This window comes from Phodopus roborovskii, unplaced genomic scaffold (assembly GCF_943737965.1).
Source record: "Phodopus roborovskii unplaced genomic scaffold, PHOROB, whole genome shotgun sequence".
NCBI lineage: Eukaryota > Metazoa > Chordata > Mammalia > Rodentia > Cricetidae > Phodopus > Phodopus roborovskii.
This window is the reverse complement of record NW_026126618.1, coordinates 2,713,616-2,733,395: the sequence shown is the minus strand read 5'-3', so window position 1 is coordinate 2,733,395 and position 19,780 is coordinate 2,713,616. Positions and strand designations below refer to the sequence as shown.

At 41.3% G+C, this 19,780-nt stretch overlaps 1 protein-coding gene and 1 pseudogene across 1 annotated transcript in view; one reads left to right on the top strand and one right to left on the bottom strand.

Moving 5' to 3' along the window:
• The window catches only part of Apaf1 (apoptotic peptidase activating factor 1), a 71,254-nt gene that overhangs the window by 36,059 nt on the left and 15,415 nt on the right, over positions 1 to 19,780 (top strand). The window contains exons 18-22 of the mRNA XM_051206269.1: positions 4,886 to 5,014; positions 8,381 to 8,506; positions 10,183 to 10,302; positions 13,286 to 13,402; positions 15,358 to 15,483. Coding sequence (XP_051062226.1) covers positions 4,886 to 5,014; positions 8,381 to 8,506; positions 10,183 to 10,302; positions 13,286 to 13,402; positions 15,358 to 15,483 — 618 coding nt within the window. The remainder of the gene's footprint in view (positions 1 to 4,885; positions 5,015 to 8,380; positions 8,507 to 10,182; positions 10,303 to 13,285; positions 13,403 to 15,357; positions 15,484 to 19,780) is intronic.
• LOC127237948 (uncharacterized) lies at positions 18,787 to 18,882 on the bottom strand (annotated as a pseudogene).

Below are 19,780 nucleotides of genomic sequence, written 5' to 3'. Positions count from 1 at the left end.
AGCCCTGCTTTCTGGGGGTATGGAAGGCCAGAAATACTTTTTACTTTCCAAAGAAACACACTGAAAGAACATATAAGGCCAAACACTACAAGAACAGTTTGTAATGTGAAGCCAACCTTCTTCCAGTTTATTATTTTCTCCTTTTTTGTTTTATGTGCATGGGAGCTTCGGCTACATGAGTTTTTGTACCATGTGTGCAATGCCTATGAAGGCCTGAAGAGGGCGCCAGATCCCCTAGGACTGTAGTTTTAGATGCTTTCCCGCTGCCATGTGGGTGCTTGGAATTGAGCCAAGGTCCTTTGGAGGCGCAGCCATTGCTTTTCAGTGCTGAGCCAGGCTTCTAGCCCCACTTCAGTGTATTAGAAACAGAACGCTTTCTTCATCACTTAAAAAAAAAAATCAAGAAACCCACCATTGCTAGGAGTCTCAGCTGGGGTCATCCTTGTAGATTCCTAGGAGATTTTTGCCTGTCCCCAGAATGGCCCCCCTTTCTAGTAGTCTCTTCAGTACTCCCTGTCCCCAACCTGATCACTCGTGTTCCCCACTCTCAGTACACTCAAGAAATCTCTTCTATTTCCCTTCCCAAGATCTGGGCACCCCCATGAACCCTCCAAGATCTGGGCATCCCCCATGAACCCTCCAAGATCTGGGCACCCCCATGAACCCTCCAAGATCTGGGCATCCCCCATGAACCCTCCAAGATCTGGGCACCCCATGAACCCTCCTTGTAGCTTGATCTTCTTGTGGGACTCCTGATAGTGGGAACAGTGGCTGTTTCCAGTTTTTTCCGGCATTTGGGACCCTGTTTATTATGCTGGTCCCCTTGCCCAGCTTAACACAAGGGGAGGTACTTAGTCTAATTGCAACTCGATATGCCATGTTTTGCTCATACCCACGGGAGGCCTGCCCTTTCCTGAACAGATATGGAGGGGGGTGGATTGGGGGTGGGGAAGAGTAGGGGTGTAGGGGTGGCAGGTAGGACTGGGAGGAGAGGGGGACAGGAAACTGCTGCTGGGATATAAAAATAAATACATCTATTTAAAAAATTAAAATAAAAACCAAAACAATTAACATACATTGATTTTGGTGATTTTTCAAAGTACTTAAAATATTCATTTTAAATTATGTGTACGTGTTGTGTGTCTGTGTGTGTCTGTACATGTGACAGGCTGAAGCCACAGGCACTGGGTCCCCTGAAGGGACCACACTTGTGTCCTTTTGAAGGACAGTGAGTACTCTTAACTGCTGAAACATCTCTCCAGCTTCTTAGAGGTTTTTGTTTTTTATCTCTTTTGCAACTTGATGAGTCTGAGGAAATACTCCTTAGAACTGAATAAAACTGTGAGATTTTCATAAAGATATACAAAAAACAAATGGCAAGAAAGCACCTTTCTTTTATCAGATCTCCTGCTAGCATCGTGTTCTAAGTATTCATCAACATACATAACTTGAAATATAAATACCCAAGTGATGTGGCAGGTTGCTGTAGTGCTGTGATAATAATAGAGGAATTAGGTCACAATGGTTTGTTCAAAGTTGTATTGGGAGGGCCAAATCTTCCGATTTATGGTTCTTGGGTATCCTGTCCTAATACTAATTTTAGAAGACATGACTGGTAGCTGTCACTGTTTTAGACAATGTAAGCCAATGCTATGGTATATTTCTGAATAAACTCACTGGGGAGCTGGGTGCTTGTTTACTGATATGGCAGTTGTGAACCTGGGTCCTTGATTGCCTGTGGATTTATATCCCTCTAGCAGGAAATCAAGGAGAACAATATTTCCTTTTTTTGGCTTAAGTGTCTTAAAAATCTTAAGAGCAGAAAATAGTTATTGCATTTGCAAAATTTGACGATTGGAAATTTGATTTTTGTTGTGATAAAAATATATAATGTAAAACTTCTTCATTTGTATTTTGAGATAGCATCTTGCTGAATTGCACAGGCTAGCCTTGAACACACTATCATAGTCTAGGCTTGCCTCAAACTTGTAATCTTCTTGCTTCAGAGCTCCTAAGTAGCTGGAATTAAAGGTGCTTCCAAACCACTTTTACATGTGTACATCATTGATATTATAATTATGTTCATAATATAGTCAGTCATTACCATTGTATGTTTCTTTTTTCCATTTTTCCCTCCCTTCCTCCCTTCCTCCCTTCCTCCTTCTGTCCCTTCCTTCCTTTCTTTGATATAGAATTTCTCTGTGTAGGCTTAGCTGTCCTAGAACTCATTCTGTAGACCAGGCTAGCCTTGAACCCAGAGATCCACCTGCTTCTGCCTCCCGAGTGCTGGGATTAAAGGCATGTGCCACCACCACCCAGCTACCACTAATGCGGTATATAAGGATCAGGATAAACAAATAGGCCGAATAGATGTTTATTCAGGGAGAAATAACTTACAACCTAGACAGATGAACACCACGAAATTCAACCCGATCCTCTCCTGTCCGAGTCACGCCAGAAAGAGAGCCTCTCCTGGCTCCCCTCCGACCTCCTTCCACAGGTCACTCTGCCAATGGCTCCACCCCCAATGGGCGTGGTCAGTGCCACAGAAGGACTATCTCACTACATACCACTATTAGTTTCTAAAGGTTTTCATCATGCAAACAGAAGCTCCATTACCACTAATTAGCTAATAATTCTCCATTCTGTATCCCCACTCCCTGGTGACCAATAAACATGACACATGGATTCATCTGTTCTGGATAGTGCACAATTAGAATTATATAATACTTGGTTTATTTATGCTTGACTCATTTCATTGAGCACAATGTTTTTAAAGCTTATTTGTGTTCTAGAATGTGTCAGGACTAAACTGTCTCCCTCTGTATGTGTATATTCACTACTTTTTAAAAAAAACCAAAAACCTCATTCCTCTGTACAGGCAGCTGGCTTCCTTCCCCTTCTTAGGTATTGGGGATGATGCTGAGGAGGACCCTGGAGAACATGTCTGTTTGGGACCCTACTTCTAATAACACTTGTGTAGAGTCCTCACAGTGGAATTGCTGGCTCACAGTGGTCATCTCGCGTTTCTGTTTTTGAGGAGGGAGACTTCCACAGTGGCTGCATCGTTTTCGTTTCTGCTAGCAGTCCGCCAGGGTTAACTTCTCCTCAGTAGCACCTGCTGCTGTTTTTTCCGTTTAAAATTTTATTTATTTTCCATTAAAAATTTAGAGCCATTCAAGCAGGTGTGAGGTGGTAGCTTGATTTACATTTTCCAGATAACCAGGGATGTTAAAGAGAAGAAGGTTCTCTCTCACTCCCTGGCTGATGCGGGGAATTGAACCCAGTGCTAGGCAAGCCCCCTACCACTGTAAAGTGTTTAGAGGGTCTGTTCTAGAGTGGGAGGAAAAATACATACTGTTAAGACACCTTGCTTTACAGCCCCGTTGACCAGACTTGGCATGCTGAATAGCTACCCGAGGGTTACCCTACCTGTGCGTTCTTTCAGATTCTTGTGTTGTTAGTTTACTCCTCTTGTCAGGCCATAACAACAACCTGCTCTGGGAAACATTTAAATATGATTTCCCGTCCTTTGTCTTCGGCCTCCCCTGCTGTGCTGGTTGGCATCTGCCTGTGTCCCTGTGCTGTGCATTCTCTAAGCCTCCTTCTGGCTCCCGCTGGGAGCTTTTGTTTCCTTCCTGAGGACTGTCTGTCTCCATCTTAACTGACTAGGCTGCGTCAACATACTGTATGTGTGTGTGAAGTGTGCATAGTCTTACCATTTGCCAAAACCTTTGGAAGAATATATTCAGCATATGGAAATCCTTCAAGAATTGAAATGAACGTTGTTACTACTTTTTGCTTCAAAAATGGGGAAACGATGAATTGTAATGTAAGACCCTCGGAATGAGGAGTCTCCCAGTTTTGGTTGGTACCCCAAGAACTCAATGGTCAGTCCAGTTGATGCAACACGCAAGAGGCTTTAATGAACAGGAAATGTTTGCGCAAACGGGCTCCCTCAGCACGCAGGCCAGAGAGAAGCACCATCCCCTGGGCACAGGTGTTTTTAAAGGCAAACCCACAAGCTTAGGGAGGGGTGAGACCCTCTGTCCGTTGAGTAGTGACCCTTTGAAACTGGATGGTCTCGCTATTAGGGTCAGCAGACCTTAGGGCCTCAGGGTGTGCTAATTAATCTTGTCTGGGCAAACCAGAGGTGCAGCTAAGGACCCTATTTGTTTCTTAAGGACCCTATTCACCACCTGCTGACTCACAAGAAAGGAGGGGCAGTGTGAATTCTTGGCGTCCTGTTATCTTAGGGCCTTGTGAGGGGAATTTAGCAAATTCCAAGGAACAGATATTGGTCTGTGTTAGCTTTCCAGGTCAGTCCGTCCTTCATTTCAAGTGGGGGGTTTCTTTAACTTTACTATTTTGTCTTTCGGTAATGGAATAATTTGGTAGCTCTGGAGAGAAACAGAATTGACTGAGGTTACTTCATTTTTACAGGCCTTTGCTCTGTGTTACTTTGACTATCTTTGTTCAGTGTACATTTTCTCTCTTGAATCAGTAGAACTGCTTTGTGTGCTAGCTTGACTGGTCTCTGTACATTCACAAACGCTTTGTTTTTCTCTAGGCCAATTTGAGAGATTATCTGTGGTGGATTTTCCTCTAGAGGAGGTAGCTTTCAAGATGAGCTATATTTTAAAATTATATATATATGTGTATATATATATATATATGTACACACACACACACACACACATATATATAGCAATCTATGTCTAATTTATAGCTATCAGCATTTATGCTACTCATCAGTAACCATAAGTCTTCAGGATTTATATTTTACATTTGAGATATGAGGAACCTCTTTTAAAAATAAATTTAGATTCAGCATGGGTGTAATTTAAGATGTTTTGTTTTAATAGATATCTCTTTATTTTGACAGCTTTTTGATACTCATACTAGTGACCTATTGACAGAGATCCATACAGGCCATCACAGCACCATCCAGTACTGTGACTTCTCCCCCTGTGACCATTTGGCAGTGGTCGCCCTGTCCCAGTACTGTGTAGAGGTGAGTAGTTGATTTTACTCAATGGAATGTGAGTCTCTAGAGATTCAAGGATGACAGGCTGCCTAAACCCTTAACTGTTGAGGATGCCTTCTTATAAAATGGTGTTTTCTTTGTAGCATATTTTTGGGACATTCAATTATATTTATGATTTCAATGTGATTGAAGACAAGGTTTTACAATGATGGAATGACAGGACCATTTACCAAGCATTTATTGGATAGCTAGTATATGATTGCTCGGGACTGGGGAAACATTGGTTTCCTAGGTTAAGATAGAGCATCTCTTTTAGTTTTACCCTGTGTGTGTTTGTGTGTGTGTGTGTGTGTGTGTGTGTGTGTGTGTGTGTGTTGTGCATGCATGTGAGTGTATATACCTGTTCAAGCATATACAGAGGCCTTAATCCCCTTTCTCTTTATTTCTTTAAGAAAGTATCTCTCATTGGCCGGTGGCTGGCTATGGAGCGTTGGGATTTGCCTGTCATCACCCTTAAATGTTGGGTTGAAAGGCACACACAGCTGTGTTTGACTTTTTATGTGGTTTGGGAATTTGAACCTGGGTCCTCATGCTTGCACAGAAAATGCTCTTACCCACTGAGCCTTCCTACTGGTTCCTCAGTGTTTTAAAATCAGCATATAAAGTAGTAACATGTATTATATAAAATAAGAGGGCTTGTTAATTTTCACACATGCATATTGTATACTTTGATCACATGCAATTTTTGTTTTTTTTTTTTTTTGTTTTTGTTTTTGTTTTTGTTTTTGTTTTTTGAGACAGGGTTTCTCTGTAGGTTTGGAGACTGTCCTGGAACTTTCTTTGAAGACCAGGCTGCCTCTGCTTCCCGAGTGCTGAAATCAAAGGCATGTGCCACCACTGCCCAGCTTATCAACATGCATTTCTTAAATAGTATAGACATGTGGTATCTTGTATGCAGTATAAACACAGATTGTATTCTTGTATGTCTGTTTGGTATATGTGTGAGTGGCATATTGTAAGACCCTCAGAATGAGGAGTCTCCCAGTTTCTGTCGGCACCCCCAAGAACTCAATGGCCACTCCAGTTGATGCAACACGCAAGAGGCTTTAATGAACAGGAATTGTTTGCGCAAACAGGTTCCCTCAGCAAGCAGGCTAGAGAGAAGCATCATCCCCTGGGCATAGGTGTTTTTAAAGGCAAACCCACAAGCTTAGGGAGGGGTGAGACCCTCTGTCCATTAAGTAAGTGACCCTTTGAGACTGGATGGTCTCACTGTTAGGGTCAGCAGACCTTAGGGCCTCGGGGTGTGCTAATTAATCTTGTCTGAGCAAACTGGAGTTTTGCTTTTTGTTTCTTAAGGACCCTATTCACCACCTGCTGACTCACTGCAAGGAGGGGCAGTGTGAATTCTTAGTATCCTACTATCTCAGGGCTGGTGGTTAGCAAATTCCAGGAGCTAAGTCACAGTGGCCTTGGTCAGCTTTCTGGGTCAGATTGCCCTTCATTTCAATTATTTGGGCTCCATGTCATTTCTTTGCTAGTTTAAGTCTTTCAATATGTATGTGACAGGGTGCACATGCAGAGACCACAGAATGTCAACCACTTCCTTATTGCCCTGAGGCAGTCTTTCACTGAACAAACACTCACTGTTTTGACAAGGCTAGCTGGTCAGGGAGCTCTCTAGACATGCCTGTGTTTACCCCTTAGTGTTGGGTTATACACATTTGTCTGGCTTTTTGCCTGGGTGCCAGGATTTCAAACTCAGGGTCTCATGCCTACAGAGCAAACATTCTTACCCACTGAGCTGTCTCCCCAGCCCCCGATGCTATTCTTTTTAAAATAAATGAGTTAGTTCAGATTTTTAGATAATTTGAGCAGGGTAAGATTGAAGTCATAATCTGATTGGTTAAGATAGCATTGTCATTGCCAAGCACAAATACAGTAATTCTTACCGATTTTGTGTTTATGTTTACAATTTTGTACTTCCTGGTGGGTTTTGTAGTTGGCCTTCTCTACCTCTTCTAAGATCTTTACCTCTGCCATTCTTAGAAAGCTCCAGGAGACAATGGATGTCCTAGGGCTCTGCTGTGGAAGCTGCAAGTGACAAATTTTAGGGAAAACGAAGTAAAGAAAGGAAGGAGGGGTGTCTAGAGCGTTCAGTTGTGGGATTGCCTTGATTTCTGTCCTTCACTGCTGCATTCCCAGTTTGGACTCTAGAGATAAAGCAGGCTTTTCCTGTAATCGTTTGTAACTGGGACTCAGCAAGTGAAAACCATTGTGTATGTGATGAAGTGCTTGTTTTGCCCATGCTAACCCTGAAATCATAAGTAGCTCTGTAATTCAGAGTGTAATGAGGGGAACTCAGGCACTTATGGTACTTCATTAGACTAGAATATATTTGAGGAAAGTATAGCAGAACCCAGGACAAAATGCAGCCAGGATGGTGGCAGACAATTGTTAATAAGCATGGATCAAAAGAGAAATGTGTCCATGCTACAATTCGTGTGCTCATTTATTGTAGGGTTTTGCAGCCAGTTGAAATGAAGGTTGAATGACAGTATTAGTTATTATTATTTTCAGAGAAATCTCACTATCATCATTATCCCTTTTCCCTCATTTTCCATCTAATAGGCAGCATCTCTTTTGCATATCTAAACAGATTTCTGAATGTGCATGTACATATCTATATTCATCTATATGCTTTTTTTTTTTTTTTAAAGACAGGATCTCATGTAGTTTAGGCTGGCCTCAAATTCACTATGTAGCCAAGGATGACCCTGAGCGTCTGGTGTTTCTGCCAGCATGTTGGCTATTGGGGACTGAACCTAAGGCTTTTATGCATACTAGGTAAACACTTTACCAACCAAACCACATCACCAGTTATTCTTTGAGCACTTTGTACATCTAATTCTTAAATAAAAGGTAATATGTATTCTCCATTTTTTTCTGTTAACAGTATATCATAGAGCTTAATTATTGTAGTATTGTTCTCATTCCATTTTGCATAGTATTCTACTATGTGAGTAGTTACAATATATTCAGTTAGTTTCTATGTTGCTTTTAAGGTGTTTATGATGTTTTGTGTGAGAGTGTGTGTAGGAGTGTGCGCATGTGCGTGTGTTGTGGGGTGAACCCAGGGCCTGTGTCCACTAAATGTGAGATGTATCTACTGACCTATGCCCACATGGCAATTTTTGTTATTTCTGTTATTTACTATTTAAAAATGTAATTGTATCATAGTCACGCATAAACCAGTTTTAAATTCTGATAATGTGCTTTGGGGCTTTATTTGTAGGAATAGTATTGCTGAGTCATTCTTACTTATTTTTAGTATTCTTGTTTGTTTTGGTATTCTTGGTATCTTAAACTTCCTGTGTTTTGTTTATTCTGTAGTTGTGGAATATAGATTCACACTTAAAGGTAGCTGATTGCAGAGGACATTTAAGCTGGGTTCATGGTGTGGTGTTTTCTCCCGATGGTTCATCATTTTTGACAGCGTCTGATGACCAAACAATACGGGTGAGTAATACTGAGATTCTAAACACTTACTTGTTTTTTTGTTTTTGTTTTTCAAGGCGGGGTTTCTCTGAGTAGCCCTAGCTATTCTGAAATGCATTCAACAGACCAGATCCACCTGTCTCTGTCTCCTGAGTGCTGGGATTAATTGTGCGCATCACCGCCAAGCTCTTTTTAAACATTTAAACTAAATTTGTAGAGGAATAAATTGTTGGGGAGTAAGGGAGGTAAATTAAGAAGTTACTAGGTACTTATTTATCCTAGATAAGTAAGTGCTTGTTACATAGATTCTATTGGTCTCATTTATTCAGACATATCATGGAATATTACTGTGGGTCCAGCACTGGGCAAAGCCCAGTGAGTAAACTGTTTACACATGCTACATACGATTGCTGGGAAGACTTTTGACTTTTTCCTCTTTAGTTCTCATATTTAATTCCATGATAATTCTCATCGTGCATATATTTTTACCTTTTAACTTAATTGCTATTTATCTGTTCATTCCTCTGCGCAGATCCTTATCATCTGTTGTCTCTCTGGTACTAGGCTCTGCCATGCTTTCTTACTTTATTATATCAAATGTCTGAGGCATTTTCCTTATATACATTTCTGGTTATATCAGTTTTGCTCAAAAACAGATAATGGCTCTTGTTTATCTAAGTAAACTGATACTTCTAAGTCCCGTTCAGCTCCTCCACAGTATGGTCTCGTTTGGCCTCCGTCATCCTTCAGTTTTTTCCTATGGGTAGCATTTCCCAAATGCCTGTTTCTTTGCCTCTCCTTAGATAGCCTCTTATGCATGGAACACCTTACTTTTCTGGCTCTCTGCTTGCTGAAATCTTTGCCATCCTAAGGTCTGCGCAGCCTCTGTGTTTGGGGGATTACCTATCTCCTTTAAGGCTATACAAGTCTGTGGCTTTTTTTATTGATGCCCATCAAATTCTGACTTAAAGTATAGCTTTGATTTATTCTATATTTCTAGTGTCCCATTGCCCCCTGATTTATTTATATATTTTAGACTTACATCTAGCTGTTTGAGTCCAGTAATCCTAGTTGGTGCTGGTAACATCTGATACAGTGTTTTATGCAAATCATATCTAAAATTTATTTAATGATACTGTGTGTCAGACACTGTGCAGAGTACTGTATCAGTACTGATTTACTAATTCTCTTACTAGGAAAAGAGCTTGAAATGTTAGGTTGAGGAACAGCCTAGAGAGGCCTGTGCTACTACTGAGTGCTATCTTCCTAGACTTGAGCTAGAATATAAGTTCACTCAGGGCTTCTTTCTGTAAAAAGAAAGAAAACTAAGAAAGCATAGACTGTTTAGCCATCTAGTCATCGCATTCTGCTGTAAGCTCTGTGTCTTAATGTAGATGGGTGTGAAACAGTCCTTACCTCCAAGGAGCCCTGGGGTGACCTCACTAATGTCACAGTTTCTTGTTAAAGTAGAACTCCCAGAGAAATTTTGACTGCAGAGCCCACAACTCATATAATAGTAACTATCTTACTTTAGGATGTGTTAATAAATACTTATTGGTTTATAGCCTAATAGGTGAGTTTTCTTACATCCTAGGCATTTTAGTTGATCTTGCTATAAGACTAAGAGTCATCTTTACAGTATCTTACAGGGAGGACTGATAGCATACAGTGATTCATTTCCTTTACCTCTTACTCAGGTCTGGGAGACCAAGAAGGTTTGCAAGAACTCTGCGGTAGTCTTAAAGCAGGAAATAGACGTTGTGTTTCAAGAAAACGAAGCGAAGGTCCTTGCAGTTGACAACATCAGAGGCCTACAAGTGAGTGATTTTAGGAAACGTTGGGAGCACTGTTTTGGTTGAACTCACCCTGTTTTCCTATTGCTTTTTGGTACAGAATCAGGCATAATTGTATGGTTCTAACAGGTGCCTGCTAGGCATTAGCTGAATAAATAAACAGCTCCTGAGTTGAGGTTCCGATATGCCAGCATGAATTAAACTAGATGCTAATTTTTAAAATAACTTCCTTTTGTTTAACCTTCTTTATCTCTTGCTGTCTGTGATCACTCCCCTCGATTTGCACAGTCTTGAGAACACCACAAAGACAAACTTGAACTTGTTCGCTGTAGTGATTTGGATGGGACTGATAGGGTGAGCACGGGGTGAACTGAAGCATTTTTTTTTTCAAGGGAAGGAAAAGCACAAAAATCTTAAGTGGGGGGGCGCCCGTCATCAGAGCTGGGGTGGGGGGAGCTGGACTTCACATGTGAAGCGTTGCTGCTCATTAATCCACTTGTGCAGTCACTTTTGAATAGTCAGTAGTCATGGAGATGGAGAGGATCGCGTTGGTGATATTGGAATAACTGTATTGCTAGGGATCCAAACAGCGTACTGTAGGCTGATCTCCCTGTGGTCACAAACACCAGTCCCAGGGGCCAGTGACAGGAATGGCATTTACGAGCCTCTGAGCGGCTGTGACAAGGCTAGCAGGTGATCTAAGGAATGTTGTCATCCAGAGGTCAGCGGCCTCAGTGGGGGGGGGGGGGAAGTGCAGTGCAGCTCTCACCACCTTGGCAGAGACCCCTGGGAGTGAGGTGGGCATTGCATGTGTCCGCACCACCCTCTCAGTGTGCTGGCCCATGTTCTGTATTTATGGGGTGAACATGGATAGGAACTCAGGTGAATTCCTTACTTACCTTTTTTTTCTTTTTTTTTTAATGGCCTGAGGCTTTTGCTTGGGATATTCTACTGTAGTTCTTTCCAGTTCATTGTTCCCATGCTTGTATTTTTAAAAATCAAATTTATGCAATCTTTCAGTAGCAGTTGTCATAACCAAAGGATGATGAGGTTGCCTGACTATAAAAATGTTATCTTGCTATATGTCATAATCTGCAAGAGTTTAAAGGACAGTTTAACTGACAAATAGTAGTTTCATTAAAGTAAATGCCAAATTTTTAAATTATCAATTAAAAGTGTTGAACTTGATTTTTGTGGAGGAAGATGCTTAATTTTCAGTAGTTCAGTCTTTTAAGAAAATACTGCTTGACAGTTTTATACATGTGTATAATACATTGTGATGTACTCCCCCCACCCTCTTTTGTTCCCTTCCCATCCCATTGAACGCCCGTGTGTGTGTGTGTGTGTGTGTGTGTGTGTGTGTGTGTGTGTGTGCGCGCGCGCACGCGCGCGCACATCCTACTGAGTTAAAACTGCTTTCATGGACAGGATTCAGGGTTAGTTACTGGAGCATGGCAGTCAGTTGAGTGATGACTCCCCCCGCCCCTTGGTCATCCTTCACGGAGGGGTTGTACCTTCCAAGGCCCCCACCCACTAATAATGGATTTGTTAAAGGGCCTAATCTCATGTAGATATTATGGAGGTGACCATAGTTACTGTAATTTCATGCATGCAATGTCATGTCATATCTAGGAGACAGCATTTCACAACGCACTTCTCTGTTACCTGGTTTTTACATTCTTTTAGTTCTTCTGTGATGTTCTTTGAGCCTTAGAAGGGGTTATATAGATGTCCTACTTAGGCCTAACACTGGACAGTCACTTAATTCTCAGCACTGTTACTAGTTGTGCATTAACTGCTTCCTCTTGCAAAAAAGACTCTTTGACCAAGGCTGAAAGCAGCGTTAATTAGTCTATGGGCATAAAATTAGATATTCAGACTATCTAGAAAACAGCTGGACAACAGATCTGTTCATCAGAATTACAGTAATAGGTTTCCTGCCAATAAGGTATTCAGTTCTAGCCTGGGACCTCCTTAGCTATGGGGCAAGCCACAAGTCCAGTCAAAAAGAGGTTGGTTAACCCCGGAACAGTCATGCCATTGTTGCACAGTCCACGTTACAGGTCTGTACTGAAGCATGAAGTGATCCCAGCTGGGTGGCTTTCCTTCCTCAGCAGCCTGCAGTAATTTAGTCTTGATTAATTTAGTATCTAATAGGTCAGAGAATTTTGGGCAAACTGTTGCAAAGGAAAAGCTACATTTATTAATTAATCCTATAGTCAGTATAGCTGACTACACTGAGAAATAATTCAGATTTTTGGCTCATAACACTAAAATAGACAGGTATTTGATACTCAGTTGAAGCTTGAGAAGTATTTCCTGAGGTCTTATCTTTTAATTGAGGAGCTAAGGTACTTTACATTTTTTTTTTTTTGATTAAAAAAATTCTTAGCATTAGGTAGAGGTTATAAAATTGGATAATCTTAGTTTAAATATTGCATGTCCAGTGACACAAATTGTGCTTTCCAGTTTCTTCTGTAAGATCTATTTTCACACTCCTAAAGAAGGGAAGAATCTTAATTTACCCTGATTTGTGAGTGACTCTGAGTATATAAAATTCAATTTTGACTTATCATTGTGTAATGTCTGTCTCAGCCCTGTTTCACAGCCCCTTTGAAGATTTCAGAGAAGGGTATTATAACAAATGATAACCCTATTAAAAATAGGCTTTGTGAGGAAATAAAAGACAGGATGTGGGCTAGCTGTGAGACTGCTTATCAGACAGATGTGTCTCAGGTGGTGGGCACAGCAGCTGCTTTTCAAACCCTTTTAAAGCTTGTTTTATTTTATGAAAATGTGTTTGAGACACATAAGTGAAACAAGATGAAAGCATCAAATGCTAAATACAGCTTCTGAGTTTGGGATCAGTCTCCATTGTTTCCCTGAGAACTCTTGGTTATTTTCCATGCTTTCTTTCATTTTTCAATTGAAGTCTCTCTTCTGAAGAATAGCAACAGAAAAAATGCACACACAAGCTAATTACTGACTGTGCTGTCTCTTCCATTAGCTCATTGCTGGGAAAACAGGCCAGATTGATTACCTGCCTGGAGCTCAAGTGAGTTGCTGCTGCTTAAGTCCACATCTTGAGTATGTGGCGTTTGGAGATGAAGATGGAGCCATTAAGGTATTCAGTTCTAGTCTTCAGAGCTGTGACTAGACTGGCATTGCACACCTGTATATCAAACAGATCTTTCTGGTAGTCCTTATTCCACACTCTGAACATCTTAACCTTCCTCACATGACCTTTACCATTGCTTCTCAAGCTTTCTGTGTTTCTTGTTCCCTGTCTAGTTGTTTTGCTGTTTTAAAAATGTTAAAAGAACTAAACAGGTTTGACCAATTATACAAACAACATTTCCCCATGTTAGAAATAGCCATGGGGTGATGTCATTTCCAGATTCTTGACGATGTCAGTACAGGGCCCTCTGTGCCCACTGTCCATCTCCATTTCTGCATTTAATGTTAACTGCATACCTCTTCACCACCAGAAACCCAGAACTTACTCAGCAAGACCAGGTAGATAAGGAGTAGATACTGACACAGATAGGGCATTCTAATGAGGGTCACTCTGTGCAAAACACCCTCACCTTCATCCCACGCACAGCTCATCACAGAAGCACTTAGTTATCTAGTTGCATAACTTCTAGAGAACACCGATCTTTCTCACTGTCCCTCACCTAGGCTTTTGGGGATCGTTCCCTAATGTAATGAGACTGTGGCATCAGCCACATTTATTTTACCTTAAGAGATTACACAAATGTTCTCCAGGTCAAATTACCAGACACGAGGAGACTAAGGGCTTGAACACTCAGAGAAGAGGAAGTGATGTCAGATTGCTGGGTCTCCCTCAGCAGCTACAGTGGTACAAGGCTGTCTTCTGACCTCCACAGGCATCCGGCACACATGTGGTACACTTACATGCATGTAGGCAAACACTCATACTTGTAAAACAAGAGCAAACCTTTCAAAACTTTAAAAATCCATCATCTTTTTGTGCATTCTTAACTTCCTTACAATCCTCACATCATATAAATAATGAAGGTGAAAATGCCAGCATCTGGCTATTCAGTTGATTCCTAATGTTTAAAATGGCAATTGCAAGTGGTCCTGCCCAGCAGCTGTTTACCATTACTCATGTTCTCAGATGGCCAACATGGATGTGGGATACTGTGACTCCTGTTTTATAGGGGTCTGACCTCCTAATTCCCCAGCTTTCCTAAGTGCAGAGCCTAGTGTTCTCGCGTGAGTCCTGAATGACCTGCTCAGCAGCTGCCCTGCTTCCCCTGTGGGGACACTGTCCACTCTTTTGGGAAGGCCCCAATCACACAGTTCCTCTTCCCTTTTTGAGGGCTCACCCCCCCCCCCCAACATATAGGTTAGATTCCTAGGATCTTGTGTTACAGCATCATCTAATACATCATTTTAACTTAGACGAGTAAAGATGCACACATGCCCACACACATTCATATGAGGTCATTTTTGGTGTGGTCACCATGTTTTGAGCTTGTGTTACGTTTTTTATGTGTGTGTTTGCAGGCCACGGTATGGTGTGGGGATCAGAGGCTAGCCTTGTGGGGGCTTCCACTCTTTCCTCCCACCATGTGGTTCAGGCAGGGGTCAGACTCAGGTCCTCACGCTCCTGCAGTGAGCGTCTTGTGCACTGGTCCATCTCCCCAGCCCCGTTTCTGCTCTCAAATCTCTGCATTGGGCCGTTTAAAGGCTTGTTATCACCGCACTGTTCTCCAGCCTCTCTACACCCGTCTCCCTCGTCACCCTTTATCCCCCTCATCTCTAGTTTTTGACAAAGAGCGTGTCTTGTATCATCTGCGATTTTTATCCTTCCTTCTTTCTCATTCATCATAAAGTACCATTTTTAATTTGGAGGCTGAGCCCAGACTGTTAACTTGGTTGATGACTCAGGAAGTTGAGCAATCAGACGAACCATTGGTTCCTACCGTCATTTGGCCATTCTAGTGCATGCCTGATTGGGGCGGGGGCGGGGGCGCATGTGTGCATGGTGGGGATATAAGTATTGCCTAATTTCTTTGTATTAAGTTTTTGTGGTTTTCTGTTTTGAAGATTATAAAACTCCCAAACAACAGAGTTTCCAGCTCTAGGATTGGACACAAGGCAGTTGTGCGGCACATACAGTTCACAGCTGACGGGAAGACACTCATTTCAAGTTCTGAAGATTCCCTAATTCAGGTGAGGGGTGAATGAGCTAACGTTTGTACTGTTAGAGAGAGGAACAAAAAGCACTCTGCTGAGGCTCTGTCACTTAAACGTGCTATTTTGGGTGTTCATTCCCACTGTGCACATGGGGTTTATAGAGTCCATTCATGTTTCGTGTTTTTTTGCTGAGTGTAGCGTTGTGGCAGTTCACTGAGAAGCTTGTTTATTTTGAGTTAAGTATTCATTTGACTCCTTCCTATCTTAATATTCATAGTTGTATGTGTAAATACATTTTTGCTACTTTTACATAATTTCTTTAGTTTTCAAGACTGCATTCTGACTTAAATTTTGTTTTGTTTTTGTTTTGTTTTTGGAGAAGGGTTTCTCTGTGGCTTTGGAGGCTGTCCTGGAACTAGTTCAGCCAGTTCCGCCTGCCTCTGCCTCCTGAGTGCTGGGACTTAAAGGCATGCCCCACCAAAGGCCGGTTTTTTTTTTTTTTTTTTTTTTTTTTAAAGATTTGATTATTATATATACAATGTTCTGTCTGCAGGCCTGAAGAGGGCACCAGATCTCATTATAGATGGTTGTGAGCCACCATGTCATTGCTGGGTATTGAACTCAGGAAGAATAGTCAGTGCACTTAACCTCTGAGCCATCTCTCCAGTCCAAGCTTTTGTTGTTTTGTTTGTTCATTCTTCTTTTCCTGAGACAAGGTCTCGCTCTGTAGACCAGACGGCCTGGAACTTGCTTTGTGCAGACCAGGGTGTCTTTGAACTTTTGACAATCATCCTGCCTCTGCCATGTGGGTGCTGGGAACGCATGATCTTCCTAAAAATAATATTTACTGTAGTTTGCCATAATTTTATATATTGAGACTTTGAGCTTACTCTGTTCTTTTAAACTTCACCTTTTATTAAGTTCTAGTACACATTCATCAAAACTGCTGTGGTCTTACAAGACTTTCTATGGAGGTTAGGCCTCCCATTTCTTATTCTTCACAACGGCCCGTGGTGGCTCTCAGATACCCAGATATTTTTAGATCTTTGCGATCCAGTCTTTGGATGTTCACCTTCATGCCTCCGTATGGCATGCTGGCAGTGCTAGTTTTAACTTCCCGCTTGGGGAATTGATGGCTTCCCAGTGGTGAGGGTTTAGCGCTTGCTCTCCTCCCCCCTCTCCTGTCGTCAACACATGTGCACGCATATGGGCACCCAGAGCCGCTTATGAGACCGTTTGCCAGGCCGTTCATCAGTCACAACAGTTTTGACAAAATTGTGCTTAGAGCCTAAGCATCACATCACTGTGGCCAAGGAGACTGTTGCTAAAGGCTATTAGGGGTGCAACCCCTGTCTTTTAATTAATTAATTTTTATTTATTTGTTTATTGATTTTAGTTTTTTGAGACAGGGTTTCTCTGTGTGGCTTTGGAGCCTGTCCTGGAACTCACTTTTTAGACCAGGCTGGACTCAAACTCACAGAGATCCACCTCCTCCCGAGTGCTGGGATTAAAGGCACCACTGCCCGGCTTCCTCGGCTTTAAAATAGGCTCTGCTTGTGTAGCCAGGTTGTTCTGGAACTCCCCATGGAGCATAGGCTTATTGGTTTTGAACTCAATATCCTCTTGCCTCAACTTCTTGAATGTCAGGATTATAGGCATACACCTCATGGTTGCAATTCCTGTCATAACACAGTTTGGGAAAACTTAGTCTTTGATTAATATGTCTGGAAAACTTTAAATATATTACTTCATTTCTTCACTGAGTTCCAAAATTTATATTGAGAAATCTAAAGTCATTCTGATTTTATTGTTACTGAGACTGGATCTCATTATGTAGCTCTGCCTGGCCCAGAACTTACTGTGTAGACCAGGCTGGCCTTGAATTCACCTGCCTCTGCCTCCCAGTGCTGGGATTAAAGGCATGCACCACCATTCTAGGTTTTAAATCTTTTGGGAAGATTTTAAAATCTTGTGGCCTTAGAATTTTGAAATTTCATGATGTACCTTCCATTATTATGCTCATTTTGGTAGTTTCTTTCAAGGAAACTTATTCTTAGATTCAAACTTTACTTGAATTATTTCTTCATTTCCCTTTTCCCTTTCTGGTCCAATCTGATTCTCCTTTTGTAAAACCCATTATTCATATATTGGTTCCTGGGCCAGTCCTCTCGTCCTTGGTTTTTTTTTTTTTTTTTTTTTTTTTTTTGTCTTATTGTTTAAGGCAGGGTCTTTTAGAGCCCAGGCTGGATTCACGTAGCTGAGGATGACCTTTCTGGGTTTTCTGCCTCTGTTTCCTGGGGTTAAACATATGCCACAACACTTGGAGTCAACCCCACCCCCCTAAAATTTTTACACTGTGTTCTATATTCTGGAATTTTTTCAGTTTTTACGTTTTTAATGCTCAAGAATTCCTCTTTAAATTTTTGTTTATTTATTTATTTTTTAGATAGGGCTCACTAGGCAACTCAGGCTCACTTCAGTCTTGTTATGTAGCCTAGGTGGGCCTTGACTACAGGAAGGCCCTCCTGCCTCTGCCTTTGAGTGCTGGGATTAAGGGTGTGCACCATCGATCCCCATTCTAGCAAGGGTTCTACTTTTGGGTCACACCCCTAGTTTTATTTGGTATACATTTCTTGTGGTGGCAACATTTAACTATGCCATTAAAAACTATTATTTTTTTTTTTAAAACCAATATCACTATGTTGTGTCTTTGTGAAGGTGTAGAATTGGAATGGAATTTGGCTTCAATACAGAAACTTAATTATAAGCTCCTGTGATGCTTCTTTATTAGCTGTGAAACTCATATAATAGTCATATTTTCTCCTCTCCAGATGTCTTTGAAATGGGGGAAATTTAACTACATCAGATAAATCCTGTTGGGACGTTGTATGCGGTGTGAACTTAAATTCATAAGGTTTTATGACCTGTTTGTAGATACTCTCAGCCAGAGAAGAGATAATTTTTAGAATAAATTATTTTTAAAAATAGGTGTTGTATTTCATCTTGTTTTTCTGTACTGCTCAGCATGGGTTTTACAGATACATATACAGGGCTTTTAAAAGATGTTGTTTTATGTGGGTGCTCACACACATGCTTGTATGGAGTCATGTGAACTGATGTATAGGTCAGAGTACAATGTACAGGGTTCCAGGGTTACAATTCAGGTTGTAAGGCTTACTTAAAAATATGGGCTACTGCTGGGTGTGGTGCTACACACCTTTACTCCAAGCACTGGGGAAGCAGAGGCAGGGGATCTCAGGCAGCTCAAGGCCAGCCTGGTCAACAAGGTGAGTTTTAAGACAGCTGGGACTACATAGAGAGACCTTCTCTTTAAAAAAATAAAATATGGACTGCTTCATGAATTTGTCATTTTTGCACAGGGTCCATGCTAATCTATGTGTAGTTCCAATTTTAATATGTGTGCTGCCAAAGCAAGCATCATTTATAAGGTTTTAGTTCTTCCTATAATGAAACTCTTGGTAAGAACTTCTAAGAAATGATGGATTGAGGTTTTTGATTGTGTGTGTGTGTGTGTGTGTGTGTGTGTGTGTGTGTGTGTGTGGTGATCTTTTAAGTCTGGGTCTCATGTAGCTCAGGTTGATCTTGAACTCACCACGGAACCAAGGCTGATTTTGAACTCCTGATTCCCTGCTTCTTTTGTCCAAGTGCTGGGAATATAGGTGTGCTGCCATACCTGGCTTTGTTTAATTTTTAGTAAATGACTGATTGGAGTTTTGTATGTATCTCCAGCTTACAGGTTTAGGGAATCTCTGAAGTTTAAGTCATTGCTAGAATTAGGAAAATAAACCCACCTGATGATAGCACTTATAGTTCCTTGTGGGAACTGAGTCCTGTTTTGGTAGCTTTTGGCTCTACCTTGAGGTAAATGAAAAGCATGTATTAGTATGCTTACTGGATACATAAACATACATTGGTTCTTACAGGTATAAGGAATCTGCTGTTGTTTTTGTGTTTTTCTGTTGGCTTCAAACTCATGGTCCTTCTTCCTCAGCCTCTCCTGCGCATGCCCAGCCAGCTTTTTTTTTTTTTTTTTTTAATTGAAGTTTATTTAAGTAGTTGAAAAAATTCTGTAGTGTGTATAGTCACAAAAATTATTGCTAACGGTAGGCATCCCCAAATTCAACTTCAATGCAGTTGATTAATGCTAGTAGAACTTTATTATACCAAGATGATCCAGTTATTGCAGTATGATTGAGTCCAATGAAAAGCTCTGCTGCCATTGCCTGTCAGAAAGTGTCTTTGAGACAGCTACTAAGCTCCTGTCAGAGGCTCTTTGTAGCACATGTTCAGGAAGGCTCTCTGATTTCCTGAG